The sequence below is a fragment of the Brienomyrus brachyistius genome, chromosome 4 (genome assembly GCF_023856365.1).
Source record: "Brienomyrus brachyistius isolate T26 chromosome 4, BBRACH_0.4, whole genome shotgun sequence".
Classification (NCBI taxonomy): domain Eukaryota; kingdom Metazoa; phylum Chordata; class Actinopteri; order Osteoglossiformes; family Mormyridae; genus Brienomyrus; species Brienomyrus brachyistius.
In genome coordinates, this window is record NC_064536.1 from 1,238,978 (window position 1) to 1,256,093 (window position 17,116).

At 43.1% G+C, this 17,116-nt stretch overlaps 1 protein-coding gene across 2 annotated transcripts in view; it reads right to left on the reverse strand.

The window, feature by feature from the left end:
- LOC125740424 (complement C3-like) overlaps positions 1-16,490 on the reverse strand; it is a 50,686-nt gene extending 34,196 nt beyond the window's left edge. For both annotated transcript variants that reach the window (XM_049011511.1, XM_049011510.1), the window contains exons 1-12: positions 16,306-16,490; positions 15,897-16,089; positions 14,196-14,358; positions 9,250-9,320; positions 7,402-7,493; positions 7,104-7,186; positions 6,921-7,008; positions 6,393-6,504; positions 5,622-5,730; positions 3,125-3,237; positions 1,962-2,297; positions 1,448-1,648 (exon numbers count right to left, since the gene is read on the reverse strand). In XM_049011511.1, the coding sequence (XP_048867468.1) occupies positions 1,448-1,648; positions 1,962-2,297; positions 3,125-3,237; positions 5,622-5,730; positions 6,393-6,504; positions 6,921-7,008; positions 7,104-7,186; positions 7,402-7,493; positions 9,250-9,320; positions 14,196-14,358; positions 15,897-16,089; positions 16,306-16,406 (1,662 nt within the window). In that variant the 5' untranslated portion in view covers positions 16,407-16,490. The remainder of the gene's footprint in view (positions 1-1,447; positions 1,649-1,961; positions 2,298-3,124; positions 3,238-5,621; positions 5,731-6,392; positions 6,505-6,920; positions 7,009-7,103; positions 7,187-7,401; positions 7,494-9,249; positions 9,321-14,195; positions 14,359-15,896; positions 16,090-16,305) is intronic.
- Positions 16,491-17,116: the final 626 nt, after the last annotated feature.

Genomic DNA, 17,116 nt, shown 5'->3' on the forward strand with positions numbered 1-17,116 from the left:
AACCATACCTGAGCAGGCCTGCCGGTCTGTGGGTACAGTACCTCCTCTGTCCATCCACTCAGCTCTGACCCCATCCGAGCAGGCCTGCCGGTCTGTGTGTATAGTGCCTCCTCTGTCCATTTACTTAGCTCTGAACCCACCCGAGCAGGCCTGATGGTCTGTGGGTACAGTGCCTCCTCTGTCCATCCACTCAGCTCTGACCCCATCTGAGCAGGCCTGCCAGTCTGTGGGTACAGTACCTCCTCTGTCCATCCACTTTGCTCTGACCCCACCTGAGCAGGCCTGCCAGTCTGTGGGTACAATGCCTCTTCTGTCCATCCACTCAGTCAGGTTACCCTAGCAAGAGGTAGTGCTATTCGGGAACCGGAGGGTTGCAGGTTCGTGCCCTGGTTCCTCCTGACCCCATCAAAGTGTCCTTGAGCAAGACACTGAACCCCAAATTGCTTCCGGTGTGCAGGTTGGTACCTTGCATGGCAGCCTCTGCCACTGGTGTATGAATGTGTGAATGTGAGGTATGAAATGTAAAGCGCTTTGAGTACTCATAAGAGTAGAAAAGCGCTATATAAATGCAGTCCATTTATCACCCAGCCCAAACCCCACCTAAGCAGGCCTGCCCGTCTGTGGGTACGGTGCCTCCTCTGTCCATCCACTTGGCTCTGACCCGACCCGAGCAGGCCTGGGCTCTGGTACTAGTCTCCTCGAAGGGGGTTGGAAACTCTTCCATTCTGGAATTGCTTGTGGGGAGAAGCGCTAGTCAGGGGTCTACTTATTGCTCAGGCTCCTTCCCCGTCAGAGGTGACATTCCACCTCCCTAGAGCTAGCTTTTCCTAACTCGCACTGCACCCGACCGCTATGGCCCGTCCTACAGGTGGTGAGCCCATTGGAGGGGGGTCCCACGTGCTTTCTTCGAGCTGTGCCCGACCAGGTCCCATGGGTGCAGGCCTGGTCAGCAGGCGCTCGCCATCGAGCCCCACCCCCAGGCCTGGGTGCAGGGGGGGGGGCTGGTGACCCGCGTTCAGGCAAAGGAAATCGTGGATCCATTATTTTTCTCACCATAAGGGATCTTATGAGCCGCACTTTGTCTGGTTCCTCACCCAGAACTTGTTTGCTTTGGGTGACCCTACCAGGGGCATAAAGCCCCGGGCAACTTAGCTCCTAGGATCATTGGAACACGCAAACCCCTCCACCATGACAAGGTGTCGGCTCCAGGAGAGGGAGCCCAGGCCATTGAATGCATATGTGACAACTTGTTTCAATTAATTTGCACAAGGGTGTATATATCCCATAAAAGGCACCAATTCTTGGATTTCCAGTAATAAACTAAACGCAAAAAAACTGTAGAGGTTGAGAGTTTAGCAGCCAAACACCTTCAAGAAAACTACATCATCAATCTGCATTTTCCCCGTTAAAGCCCCACACTCAATAGCTTCAAAAGGCCGGCACTCACAGTTCCCTCACATGTGTCCTCCATGTCTACCCACACCGAGTCTGAGAGGATGTCATAGTTGGCTCCGGGTAATATGCCGTAAGCTACGAGTCTGAAGGATGGCAGCATGTCTTTGGTGACACTAAGCTTCTGCTTCATGGCATGGCTGTCCTTTTCCACTTTCCACTTATTTGCCTGTATAACCTGACCCTTACTCACCACCTAGAAGGAAACAGAAATATAGTATGCAAAAGTCAAAGAGCAATAAAACACAAAGAACACTTGATTTGTGTCCGATGTAAAGGACAAAATGATGCCTCATGAGCCATTTGCTGTATTTTTTTGCATCACTAGATGGTGCTGTTGTTTACTTTGAGACATGCTTTGTGCCGTTTTTTAAACAGAGAGCACCATCTATTGGGGTCAAAAAGTACAGTAAATGGTTCATGAAACGTTATTTCGTCCATGACTAGTAAGGATGTTACTATAATTCTGAAATATAACAATATCTGACAATACTACTTGGTGACTTTACCAGGTAGGAAATGTATTCAGACTCCAGGTTGGTTGCCTTATTATCGAATTTGATGGTGACATCTACATTGTTATTGACGACCACATCTGCACCCAGATGTAGATATGCACCAGTGCTGTGTGCTTGAGCAGACTCGAGAGTGCGATATTCCACCGCCTGATGATTAGCCGGTAATTTTTCGTCTTTGGTTTCCACTTTCACAGTCTTCTGTTTGTCACTGGTGGCTGTGTTAACTTTGATCAGAGCTACTCCCTGATTGTCCGTGTTTACTGTGTAATCATTGGCCTTTAAGGGGAGCGTTTTGGCAGGAGAGCCATCTTGATGAAGCACCCGTACCTACAGCAGGAGGAAATGGTGCAGATAATCTTAGAGAAGGTAAATACATATATATGAATTGATCTGGTCTACAGAGTAGATACTCCAGATTAATCCAATGTATTCCTGTAGGCTACAGATGTAAAGCAGGGAACATACCAGGATGGGGCACCAACCCATTGCAGCAAATTCAACTTTGCATTTTTTTTAAATACTGAGGCAAGCCAAAAACATACATGTTGGACATATCCGAATTGCTGTCCTACAGTTCTACCTTTATTTTCCCAAATTATAATGCAAAATGACAGCAATTAATTTCCAATGTAATATCTTACTTTGGGGCGGCATGGTGGTGCAGTGGTTAGCACTGTTGCCTCACACCTCTGGGACCCGGGTTCGAGTCTCCCCCTGGGTCCACGTGTGTGGAGTTTGCATATTCTCCCCATGTCGTCGTGGGGTTTCCTCCGGGTACTCCGGTTTCCCCCCACAATCCGAAGACATGCTGAGGCTAATTGGACTTGCGAAATTGCCCTTAGGAGTGCATGCGTGAGCGAATGGTGTGTGTGAGTGTGCCCTGCGATGGGCTGGCCCCCCCATCCTGGGTTGTTCCCTGCCTCGTGCCCATTGCTTCCGGGATAGGCTCCAGGCCCCCCGCGACCCAGTAGGATGAGCGATTTGGAAAATGGATGGATGTCTTACTTCATATTCATCATTTCTGTGGTTACTTTGGCTAAATTATCACCATCACAGGAACGAGGTAAAACACACTGAGTATGAAGTTACACCTGGGGGACATTATAGATTACAGCTCCATTGTGACATGCGAACTGGGTCCAAGTCATACTCACATGAAGAACCGCAGGCCAGCCAGGCTTAAAGTACTTGGAGGTCTTGGTGAACAGTATCCTATATGGAGATTTAACCACTTTGACAGCGACCTCAGCTTCCACCATTTCACTGCCTATATTATGTTGCACAAAAATGAGATACCATGTTATCTACAATTCACTGAAGGTGCGAGGAACCTAGTGTAACCATTAGAATTTGTCATTACTTTATACTTTCTGATAGACAGTCGATGGCAGCCCATAGAACCCCTTGGTGGATTTTGATGAAACTGGGACAGTCCAGCGTATCCAGGCATCAAATTTGGGGTTAATCCATCCATCTCTTTAGCGCCACCAACAGGCCAAATTTTAAGGTGCATTTTTGATTATAACTTTTGTACCTTTTGTCGTAGGGATGCGATGTTTTTTCTCCCGAATTTTTGGGTCAGCTCGAATTCAAATGCACCCATTGTTGTTAAAGTCCGCCATGTTAAATTGTCCGTTATTCTGAATTTTTCTAAAAACTACTTTTGCAAACTAGTCCTAAGCCATTGATTGTATCTCCACCAAATTTTGCACATAATAGCCCTCGCTGCTACCATATAGTAACTCAAATACTGTATCCAGACTGTTACCACTGTTAATTTGCACTGTATGTTGTCTTGTCTTGTCAATTTGTACTGTTATGCTGTCCTGTCTGCACTTATGATGTTGCTCTGTTTGTCCTGCTCTGCGTTGCACCATGGTCCTGAAGGAACGTTATCTCATTTCTCTATATACTGTGTGTATGGTTGAAATGACAATAAAACCTACTTGACTAGACTTGACTTGAAAGTATCACCTGGGCCTTTTCACAGGCCAAAAATTTTGTCAGATCTTAACAGAATTTAGCACGGCTGATCTTCGGACGAAGTCTCGCAAAAGTTATCGGATGGATTTTTTTTCAAAACCTGCAAGGGAAGTCAGTGGCAAAGCCACCAAACAGGAAGTGCGGCCATGCTTTGGTGTTTTGACACCAAACTTGGAATATGAACTACTACTACTTACTGAGGATGTGCAAGAAATTTTGTGTCCTTTGCCCACTGGGGGCGCTACAGTACAATAAGCAAAAACACGCTTTTCCTAACACTCTTTGATGTACTGTCCTTATAAAGTGGTTGTTATGTTCAGTGATTGTCAGGATCTGTCTGCCAGTCCCGTAATGTCCCTGTTTTGCCAGCAGATGTCGCTGACCATCCCATATACTCTTAATGTCCGTGCCCTGGTATGCCATCAGTTATTGTTAGTGCTGTGTTCATTCTCCCTTGTGGTTCACTATTGTTAACGTTCTATGTCAAAATTTCACCCAAATTTTCCCTTTGTCTCAGCCAGCTCTAGTCCCTCCTGATTTACCCTCCCTGCCATGTATTTCGACCCTTTATGGTCCTTTTTTTGTGATCCAGTGGTGTAACAGTTCTGTAATGAAGTCCCCCTCCAGCGTTCTAAAGTCTGTGTAAGCATTGTCACTCTTTACCTGCATTCAGATGTGACAGTGGTATCTTAAAGGGGCAGTTCAACCCAAAATCAAAAAAACATATGTTTCAGATATGCTGTTAGCAGTATCGGTTAGCATCAGCTACCAACACTAACAAATAGCTCGTAGCTTGGTACTGTTAACTCAGTTAGCATCACTGAGCTAGCCAACATTACAGCTCAGCCAAGGAGGAAGCCATTGATGTTTACATCTGGTCACATTGTCAGGAACATGAACTTCCCGGCTCTAACTTCTGTTCATGATATAGTTCGTGTATCTTGTTCAGTAGAAATAAAATAGTTCTTATATTAAAGAGCTCACTACAAAGTCAATGGATTATTATTAATCTTGAGTAACTGGGTCATGATTTCTGGAAAGAGACAGGACTGTTGAATTTTTGAAATGTATTTTGAAATGTATCACCACATAAGAATGTCAATCAGTCAGATTATACTTGAAAGAAGTCTGACATTTCTGTGGTTGATATCTTCAATACTAGGCAACTCTCACCACAACAACCAAGATGGACAAGTCCTACGGCATATCTGAAATGTGTGTCTTTTTTTATTTTGGGGTGAGATCAAACTAGTGTGACTGCTATTTCAGATATAATCAAAAGCTTTTCAGCGGCCACAAATCTTATCTTCACCAAATTTTGCACAGATAATTTTCAGAAAAGCCTCACAAAAGTTATCAATGGTTTTTTAAATTTTTAAACCATTTGTCCATTACAGCCTATCAAATTTGCCTGTAATGATGGCAAGCATTAAGAGGGCTCATATCTTGCTTAATCTTTGGTCAACTGACATAATATCTGTTGTGCATATAACCATACCCTTAACAAAATGACATGAAGTTGTTTCCATGGCACCTATGCCCTGGTAATCTGCTAGGCCCCATGATTGGGTTTTTTTTGTTGTTGTCCTTTCTAAGATAAAATTCCACATGATTAGTGTTTTAATAATAGTTTTTGTTTCTGTGCGTGCAAATGAAAATATCACGTACCTGTGATGGTGAAGACTGTGGCTCTGCAGTATATTAAATCACCTAATATGTCATTAATTTTTCTGCCAGTGATACTTGTACTCTCCAGCTTAGCCCATGCTGTACCACCCTGAGAAAGGGGGGGGGGGACATGAAGTTCCGATCTTAAAAATTAACTGTATTTTGTTAATCTATTTACATTTATGTGATGGCAAATAATTCTGTATAAAGAGACGTAAAGTTGCTACTAAGAAGGTAAAAGAAATAAACCAGAAAAGGCTACTTCACACTCCACTTTCCTACACTCCGTTACTGTCTGCACACCGTTCACAGTCCACATGCCGTTACTGTCCGCACGCCGTTACAATCCGCCGTTACAGTCCACGTCATTGCAGTCCGCACACCATTACAGTCTGCAGGCCGTTACAGTCCACATGTCGTTACAGTCCGCAAGCCGTTACAGTCCACATGTCGTTACAGTCTACATGCAGTGCGCGCGACATAAATTTCATTACCAGGAGTGTCCCTGTGGACGTGCGCCTACAGCTCAGATTTTGGGTTCAGCAGACTTGTTGCGCATCAACCATGCAAGTGTAACAACGATAAAGCACATTATACTAGGGAATCTTAAGTTCGATAAATTATCTAACTAACCAATAAATCTTGCTTTGTGATACAGGCCCCAGGTCTCCTGGAATATCAAGAAGCCCATGTGCTCAACCGGTAAGAGGACAAGTGGAGTATGAATTAGGCTTAATGTACTAATGACACACCAAACCATTATACTCTTACGTTTAATTCCAGCCTTTTTAGGGTGGAGGGGAAAATGTTTTTCTCCCCATTATTTTTCTTAACACCAAATACGACAAGAGCAAAGCCCTGAACATCTTCTCCGAAAAGATACCTGACAGAGAAAGAGAGACAAAAACGGATACTCAGCACAATGAAAGCCCTCAGGATGAAGAAAGCAAAATAATAGCGTGTGTGAGTGTGCGTACTTATGTGTGTGTGCACTTGTTATAGTTATTACATTGTGGGGTCCAGATTTCCCCACAATGTGATAAAACCTGTAACTTTTAACCTTGTGAGGACATTTTTTCTATCCTCACAAGGATAACCTAAATTTTATAAGAATCCGTGAAAAAAAAACAAAATAGCCAAAAGTCTTGTATTTAGTTTGGTTACTTATGGTTAAGGTTAGGGTTGGGTAGGGTTAGAGTTGTCATAGATGGGATTAGGGTTGAATGAAGAGTCCCCATAAAGATATGAGTACAGGTCTGTGTGTGTATGTGTTTGTGTGTATTTTACTTAAAAAATCACCTGGCTGTTAGTTCCACATCTAGAGTTTTATCATCCACATGGAAAAAGTCTTTACTTGGTTTTAATGTCACCTCAAACGTTGGTAACACTGAAAACAAAATATAAAAAAGAGTCATTAAAGGCAAACTCTGTAAAGAAGACAGGGCAGCCTGATGGTACAGTAGGTCTTCATTGGTGTCTCACCGTGCTTTTTCACATCAAACTGAGTGGAGAACACATCCTCTGGTTGGTCCTTCAGCATGGCCTCCAAGCTCCAGGTCCCCTCCCTGTGGAGAAATGTTACACAGCACAGAAATCTCTACCAGTGTGTCCACCACAGATCGGGATGTCAGCTGCCTCTTCTGGGGCAAACATCTGGATCATAAAGGGCAGTGATACACTGAAGCACTTACAAATTGTGGCAAAGATGGTTGAATACACGCACTGTGCTTCAGGAACAAGGCATATATGCATGAAAATGGTAAGAATCAGCAACACTTACTTAATGACCTCAGGGACCTTGTAAATTTTGCTGAAGACGCCATTGATTGTTGCCATGCCATTATTCTGCTCCACTATAATCCCATCTGGATTCTGTGGGCAAAGACAATAAACAGAATTGATTATGATTTTGATGTTGTTTCGTATATAGGAGCCTATGGCTGTCACATTATAGTTTTTTATTAATTAAGTTTTATTTTATATTCTTTTAAATTTTCATTTGAAACCCAGGTTTGTTTTAGCTAGTTTTCAGTGTGTTATTTATTTTAAAGATATATTTCAGTTTAGTTGTTCGCTAGTAAAGGAAGAAGAGTGCAGGAGACTGACTTGATTTACCGGACAATCTACATTCCTACCCTCACTTATGGTCATGAGCTCTGGGTAGTGACTGAAAGAACGAGAACGCTGATACAAGCAGCAGAAATGAGTTTCCTCCACAGGGTGTCTGGGCTCAGCCTTAGATATAGGGTGAGGAGCTCAGACATCTGGGAGGGACTCAAAGTAGAGCCGCTGCTCCTCCACATCGAAAGGAACCAGTTGAGGTGGCTTGGCCATCTGTCTAGGATGCCTCCTGGACGGCTCCCTGGGGAGGTTTTTTGAGCATGTCCAATTGGGAGGAGGCCCCAGGGCAGACCCATGACAGATTACATCACTCAGTTGGCCTGGGAACGCCTTGGTATCCCCCCGGTGGAGATGGGGGAGGTGGCTGGTGAGAGAGAGGTGTAGGGATTCCTGCTTAAACTGCTGCCCTGATCCCAGATAAGCAGAAGAATATGGTTGGATGGATTTCTATCTAGTTTTATATATTTTACTCTCAGTTTTATTTCAGTTGTAGTTCAAAATAGGTCACATAGCCCTGCTTTAAAACATACCAAGAGCACCATCTAGTGGTGACAAAAAAACACCAATTGATTCATGAGGCTTCATTTCGTCAGTCACTACCAGATGGCCACTCCAGATCTGCTGAAGCAATATTTATAGTTCTTGTTTATATTTTGCCTTCATATTTTATTTAGCAAAATTAAAAAATATATATACAGTTTTTTATTATTTACAGTTATTTTCCTTTAACCATAACCCTGGTTAAAATGCAGCTCCAACTTTGAACAAGAACTGACAAAATAGTTCAGGACTAGTAACACATGAATCACTGACTTAGACAATAAACATTATAATTGTGCTTAGAATTTCCTTTTATTTAATGATGCAATGCTATTACTAGACAATATCCATCCATTTCCCATTACTGCTTAACCAGTGCAGGATCATGTTGGGTCCTGTCCTGGGGCCTATCCCAGGAATATTAAAACAGGAAACACACTACCCAAAATGTCAGTCCATCGAATAAAGCACACCGTGGGCCATTTAAGACAATTATTTTCTTAATTACATGATTCTGAGCTTCAGGAGAAACCAAAATATTAGTGATGGTTGAAATGATGCTTCATGAACCATTTGCTGTATTTTTTGACCCCACTAGATGGTGCTCTCTGTTCAAAAAAGGACACAAAGCATGCCCCAAAGCAAATCAACAGCACCATCTAGTGATGTCAAAAAATACAGCAAATGGTTCCTCAGGTGGAATTTTGTTCATCACTACAAAATACAGAGTACACCCACATGAACACTGGGAGAACATGCAAACTCTACACAGAGTCAGGGATGGGACTCAAATACCCAAATAAGAGAACAGAGCCACCACACCACCGTTTTAATGCAATGCATCCTGAATTTCACTGAAAAAAGAAGGGTGGCTTTAAATCCAAACATGATGCTTTACCAAAATATTCCCATCATTTAATCCTTAAGAGCAATACATTTTCCTTATGGCAAAATCTAGCAGACTCACCTTGATCTGGACAGTCAATATTCTGTTGACAGTTTTGACTTGTGTATCTGTCGTAAAAATCCGGTATTGCACTGAAACAGAAAACTTAAATCATCAATCATGCAAAACGAAAAGTATGTAAAAATCTGACTAATCATGGTAAGAAGCTGTTTTGACAGATATTGCTTCTTATATCTATTTTTATGGTGGTTATCTATTGCATTACAGGGTAGGCAGGGGCACTGGAAATAAGGAGGAAGTGGGGAAAGCGCCCCCCCCCCCCAATATTGACAGACCCAACACCCCCTTCATCACATCCTGAGTACAACAACAGATCTATTTAGGGCTGAACAATATTAGGGGAAAAAATCACATTGCTATATTCTTGGGTTTTGTGATTGCCATTCATAACGTTGGATATTGCATGATACAGATGAAACTACAGGGATTAAAAACATAAATCTTATTGGTGTCATGCCCTGCTCGTCGGCTCCTCGTGTGTGCCACGCCCCCGGATTACCCACGTGTTCTTTCCCGATTTGTACCCAGCTGTGTCTGATTATTTTCAATCAGTCCTGTGTATTTCAGTCCGTGTCTTACCTGAGTCCTTCGTCCGTCATTGATGTCAGTCAGTGTCTGCTGTATCCTGGTCCCCGTCTCCCAATTAAACCCCGTTGTACCGAACTTTGCCTGCTTGCCTGTTCCTGCTCGCTCGCCTGTCTGCACGCTCACCCAGCGATCGCTAGCGTCCCGTGACAATTGGCAGTTTCATACATAATAATATCAAGCAAGTTTCTTTTTTGTGTGCTGTAGCCTGGCGTTCCTTCCACCCCAACAACCCCGCCCCCACTCTCAGCACATGACCTTTTTCTATGTTCATCCTTTGCCATCAGTGTGGTTATAGGTCCAGTTAACTTTCTTATCAAGGTTTTTGCTAGCTACTGAAAGGGAGTGAACATAAAATTAGTTTCTTTTTTTGTCTGAACTGGTAGGTAATTTTAAATGCTACGTTTCTATGCAACGTTTCTACAGAACTTATACAGAGCAAATATCACCAAACACGCACAACTATGTCTCGCTTTGACCTGCAGGAACGCAGGGTTGGATATCCATTTTGCGGCATAGAAAATGCCACAGTTCTAGTATACTGTTCGGGTACTTATGGTTAAGGTTAGAGTTGGGTAGGGGTAAGGGGTTAGGCTAGCCGAGGTCTCCTTCGATCCCCAGTAATTCGAACCGTGGAGCGGACTTACACACTATTAGTGTCACGGCATATTGTTTCACAGTAAACATTTTCCTTTTTATTATGTGAAAATAGTACACTGTAAGAATATTATAAAAAGTACAGTATAGTAAATACATAAGCCAGTAACATAGTTCTTTATCATCATTATTATCCCCATTTGTGTGCGCAGAGCAGAAATACACCCTCACAAGGATGGTTTCCCGCACGTGGTTTTTATGGGCACGGGTTTTCAGACTCATTAAATGCCAGTTCAGTTAGTTTGCTTCACCTCTTCGATTTGAAGTTGTACGTGGATGTGGCTTCTCACGTTACGAGAGCGCCGGGTTGGATGTCAAACCTCGCCTTCCCACAGGTTGCAACCAGAGGCTTCTCAACACACAAGCGGCTTTATGCACAACTTGGCTATCTGTCTTGCTACCAGTACAGTACCTGACAGTTGGCACTTTGGCTAGCTTAGCTAGAGTGACATTAGGTCACGCTCAGAATCGGACCTGTCATGGAGGTGAGGCGTGCGACTGCTGGCGATGACTGTCAGGAATGTCATATAAGGTCCCTAGCTTTTAGAGTCTGCATTTTCAAAAGCCTCCATTTTCACTCCTCTACACTGCGACCCTAATCTACCATTGTCAGAAGTGTACGATTGTCACAATTGTACGATTGTAATTGGTCTCTACTCATCATATGCTCCATCCCTGCGTTGATCCCACTAGTTATACCATCTCATTGTCTGATTGGTCACCTGGTCACCCTACACGGAAGTGAACAGTGTTTAAAGATATGCAGGAGTTGCTTTCAAAGGCCCATTCCCTATTGCTGACCTGTATTGTGGAGAGCAATATCTGCAGGGGAACAAGGACACGTAGGGAGGCTCTGTGCGTACCAAAGTTAATCTATTGACGCAGGCTGTGGTGGCAGCTGCTAGACATAGCGGCTGCTAGGATAACATACAGAACAACATGGTGTACCAGATAAGGCGAAATTGCCAGAAAGTGGAAAAGTACGGACAGGGGCGGGGCTGCTTGTAGAAGGGTATAAGACACACATGAATAGTAAGGGAGTGAAACTCTGTTGGGATACGGTGTGTCACAGAGTTCTCATGTGTACCATGGTTCGGGACGCGGAGTATCAGCCAGAAGATAGACAGTCCTTGGGCGAGTTACTGTGGCGGAAAGAATGGGAGCACGCTAGTCACAGGGATGAGGCGGCTAAACAGAGGCGTCAGGCCGGTATAATGGGGAAAAGCAAGTGGAAAGGAGAGGAGAAGAGACAGGAACAGGAGAGAATGGCGTGGTGGAAATTGGCCCTGTTTTGGTAGGGAACATTTACATCATGAGGGTCAGAGCAGAAGAGAGGGCCAGCCGGAACCCGAGAAGGGGGAACCGAGAGAGGGAGACAGGCCCCCTGCCAATAGGCAGGGGCTGTGGGGGCTCCCTGTGGGGACACATGGTGGCCCCAAACCCACAAGCTGCACCCCAGACAGGAGGCCAATACCCAGCTCTGGATGGCGGGGAGTGGGAAGATTTCTCCGTCCCCCAGTGACACACCCCAAGAGAGGCCCAGGACAGAGGAGAGGCAGATCCTATGCTGTCCCTTGTGGTCATGGACAAAGAACTGCCATTTCTGGTGGACACTGAAGCCACATATTCCACTCTGAACATGGTTCCGAAAGACGATCAGGTGTCCACCTCCACAGTGACCGTGGTGGGCATCTCCGGGGAGGAACAGAAACTGCCAGTGACGAAACCAGTGAAGGTTTCGATACCCCTGGTCCCAATTTAAATTCCCAGCTAAATAGCGTGTTATGGAAATGAGTGCTATATATTTGCACAAAACGAAACTAATTTACCGTAGTGTGTTAATGCATGCATGCCCATCTTAGGCTAATAGTTTCAGTATGTTTGGAAATACTTTCGTAAAAGATGTAGAAACGGCTGTGTGGAAGGAGATGCTTTTTGTTTGACAACTCTGTTTTTAATAGACCAATCAGTCTAACTTGTATAACTGGTAAAGTTATGGAGGCTATAATCAAAGAGAAAATGGTAGATTACCTGGACTCCAATAACATTTTGCAGGATAGCCAGCATGGATTTAGGAGAGGTAGATCCTGTTTAACAAATCTGTTGGAGTTTTTTGAGGAAGCTACTCAGGAAGTTGATGATAAGAAGGCCTATGATGTCATCTACTTAGATTTCCAAAAGGCTTTTGATGTTGTCCCCCACAAGAGGCTCCTACTTAAACTCAAAGCGACAGGTATTTTAGGTACCGTAGCGACCTGGATTGATAACTGGTTAACAGATAGGAAACAGCGAGTAGTTATAAGAGGCACAATGTCACAGTGGGCTTGCGTTCATAGTGGGGTACCGCAGGGTTCGATTTTAGGACCACTATTGTTCCTAATTTACATAAATGATATAGATACCAATATATACAGTAAACTGGTGAAATTTGCAGATGACACCAAGGTGGGTGGTGTAGCAGATACTGAATTAGCGGCTCAGCAGCTACAGCGGGATCTTGATTTAATTAGTGACTGGGCCGATACCTGGCAGATGAAATTTAACGTCGATAAATGTAAGGTACTCCATCTAGGGAGCAGAAATATAAAGTACAGGTATTTCATGGGTGTCACTGAAATAAAGGTAGCTGATCATGAGAAAGACCTTGGTGTGTATGTTGTTGCTTCCATGTCCCATTCTCGCCAGTGTGGGGAAGCAATAAAAAAGGCCAATAGAATGTTGGGGTATATCTCCAGGTGTGTGGAGTTTAAGTCAAGGGAGGTAATGCTAAGATTATACAATTCCTTGGTGAGACCTCACCTAGAATATTGTGTGCAGGTTTGGTCACCATATCTTAAAAAGGACATTGTGGCCTTAGAAAAGGTGCAGCATAGGGCCACAAAAATGATTCCTGGCCTTAGAGGAATGTCATACGAGGAACGGTTACTTGACCTAAATCTGTTCAGTCTCAAGCAAAGGAGACTGAGAGGGGACATGATCCAAGTATATAAGATTCTAACAGGTTTGGATGCTGTTCAACCAAATAGTTACTTCAGCATTAGTTTAAATACACGAACTCGTGGCCATAGGTGGAAATTAGCGGGAGAACATTTCAAGATGGATTTAAGGAAGCACTTCTTTACACAGCGTGTAGTCAGAGTATGGAATAGCCTTCCTGATAATGTAGTGCAAGCTGAATCCTTGGGTTCCTTTAAATCAGAGCTAGATAAGATTTTAACGACTCTGAGCTATTAGTTAAGTTCTCCCCAAGCGAGCTTGATGGGCCGAATGGCCTCCTCTCGTTTGTATAGTTCTTATGTTCTTATGTTCTTAAAAACATTGCAGTGTGGACGTAACCTGAGTCTATTTGAGAGTTATTTTGAGGTGAGTCATTTTTTCCCAGTGCACTGCAACACGGGATCTTAGGGCCTCCCTCTGGCCAAATCCCACTTAGACCCCGTGAAACAGATAAGATGAATACGAGCACGATCCATTATGAATTTGCGTATAACTTACTGTGCACGCACAGTGCAAGGATGAAACATATACTTGGCCAAGAGGCATTTTTTGTATGGGCTGTCAGGTGAGCAGCCTACAGCCTATCAGAGAGCTTAAAAACACTAACGTCAAGCAGGTAGCTGAAAATACAATCATTCTGGAAAGATGGCCCACTAGCAAGTGCTGTACTTTTTTAACTTCTACTACACACATAAATGAGGACTTACCATCTTCTCCAGGATTGTATATTGGTTTATCCGTCTGTAAGAAGAAATAACCAGACTGGAAAGACACCAGTATGACTGCATGCATCTCCTTGCCCGTAACTGTTGCTGTCAGATACACATACTGATTTGCAGTGAGGTCTCTTTTTAATTTCTCTCTGGACACCTGGCATTGAGAGAGACAGGTTGGGAGACAATAGAGATCAGTGACAGTTACAGTCAGAAAGTACTACACTTACACATTACATCAGTTGTACACTGCAGAGTCAGAGGAGCAAACACAGGCAGGCCTGTAACCAGGTCCTTTCATGACATTACAATGTTAATATTACAATAACGGCAAATTGAGACCATTCAAAAGAAAACGAGCCCCAGATTAATTAGTCAGTAAAGTGACTCAGCTTTTGCTAAGAATTAGTTTAATGATACCTTATATTTATTTAGTGAATGCTTTTGTCCAAAGTGACAGCTGGGGAAAGTTTGGGGTCATGACCGCAAGTACAACAGTACCAGAGCTGTTGCAAACTTAGCCATTTTGCTAAAGCCCAGTTTCCCAACCTGGTCCTCGGGGACCCACAGACGGTCCACATTTTTTCTCCTTCTCCGCTCCTTGTCAGGCAGTCCACAGTTTTGCTCACTCCCTGGGAACTGGAAGGGAGCAAAAACGTGAACTGTCTGCAGGCCCTTGAGGACTGGATTGGGAAACACAGTGCTAAACTGTAACACCATCACCCTCCACCGAGGTTTGGAGCTGACAGTGTGAATAGTAGTAATGTAGCAAAATGTTTTTCACGCTCATTCACAAATCTTCATATACAAGTACAGATCACGTGACGTGTATTTCAGTTCAGTATTTTGCGAATGAAGATTGTGTTCCGTACAAGCAAATTTCATTTTACGGGTGCAAATTGGAAAGTACACATACAAGTATATATGGCACTATTCTGACTCCATATTTGACCCCAGTCTTTAAAAAATCCATGTCCCTGTTTCTAGTATAGAATCATCTCTAAGCACCAAATAATGGAAATTAATTCTGAACTATGTTTTCATTTTAAGGAGTATAAATATGTGTCATTTGTAATATAGCTTTCAGTCTAGCATGCTCAATCAATATTTGTTAAATAGTTATATGTGTATATTAGTAGATGTAAGTACATAAGTCCTAAAATACTAAAAGTCTTGCCAATTTCTGTATGAGACTGTTCCAAAAGGAGAATTCAACATGACTGATTTATTTAAACAGACTCCAGCTGCTTCTGGTTGCTCTGAATATCTGACCCTGAAATTAGCACACCAATCCAATTATAAAATAAAAACAAACCAGTAGTACTAATCATGTGTAAGCTTTTTCCTTTAAGAAACTAATCATAGGGGATTCGACACTTTGTAAACAAAAGGCTGATAGAATGAGTCATAATAGTCATGACTACTTTGTACAGAATTCTGAACAACACAAAACCAATAGGCAGTATTATAGCTGAAAAGACTGGGTCTGACTTCAGAAAAACTGGACCATAGCAGATCAGAGAATTCTTTGGATAAATTCTGAGGCACACAGTGTTAGAAAATGATGCATTAGATGGAAAGAATAGAACAAACATCGCAGAGCATTTGGGTTTGAAATGTCCATCAGACACTCTGCTGAGATAGGGACAGGTTAGTCAATCACAGACAGACTGTAACAGACTTGCAAAGACTGACCTTCACTTTAAAAATAGCCTGGTGGTTGTTGTTATTGTCGAGGTTCAGCGTTCCATAAAATAACTGTTTGTGTTTCAGTGGAAAGTCATATATTTGAATGGTCACCGGAACATTCTGATTTGTGCCACGAGCTTCCAGGTAGACACTCTCATAATTATCAACATGGAGGATATTTGGGGCTATCATTACACAGCTGCAAGATAACAGAGGTGGATGTTACAAACTCTGAACACCACTACACACACCTAACACCACATATCTCCAAAACATCTAAGCAAGCCCATATGGACATCAGAAAACCTGTCCAGTCCCAAAAAACAAGCATGTCAGGCAGGCAGGAATACTGCATACACCCAAATGAACAACCTGTTACACAGAGTGGGGATGTATGAGAGGTTTAAGATCTTACTGCGGTTCTCCTAGACAGACCCAGCCAAAGCTGAAGATGAGAAGGATGACAAAGCTGTATGCTGGACCCATTGCTCTTCTTCCATGGACCAGAAATGACATTACTTCTTTAAAACAGGCATATAAGAAACAACTTTTACTATTGATGACTGAAACTCTGTTAAACTGTAACCAGGGGATACAATTCAGTTAAGTGTCCTTCACTTGCCGGGAAATCTCAAACCACACAGGATGATGTAACATAGGGTTTCGCAACCTGTTTACCCACAAATTTGCCTCAGAATTGGATGATGTGAAGTGCCAGGCAAATAAACAAAGATAAATTAATTAAACAAAGGTAAAGCAAATGTTTATCTTTATAACTAGACACCACAAGGATAACTTAAAATTTTTCCAGGTTACATATTATAATATTGAAGTTTCAGTTCAGTTTTAGTTCCTCTTCCATGATATGAACCTTCAGTCTTATTTTTTTACCACAGGTATGTGCCGTATATACACCGAAGACCCAAAACATTATGTTGACATGCCAAATATCCTGTTGGTCCTCTGTGTGCTGCCCAAACATCTATGACCTGCTGTGGCATGGATTAAGCAAGACCTACTCTGTCTTGTGGAATTTGGCACCAAGATGTCAGTAAAGGCTGGTTCATACTTCTCCACACAAGCGTAACAGTCACGTATCCACTCTGCATATGCGCACGAGGAAATGTTCGTAGTTCTCCGGTCAAGCCCCGTACTTTGTGCATGAGCACAATGCATCGTATTTCTATCATTAATAATAAACTCGTAACAAGCATCCATGTTGGTGT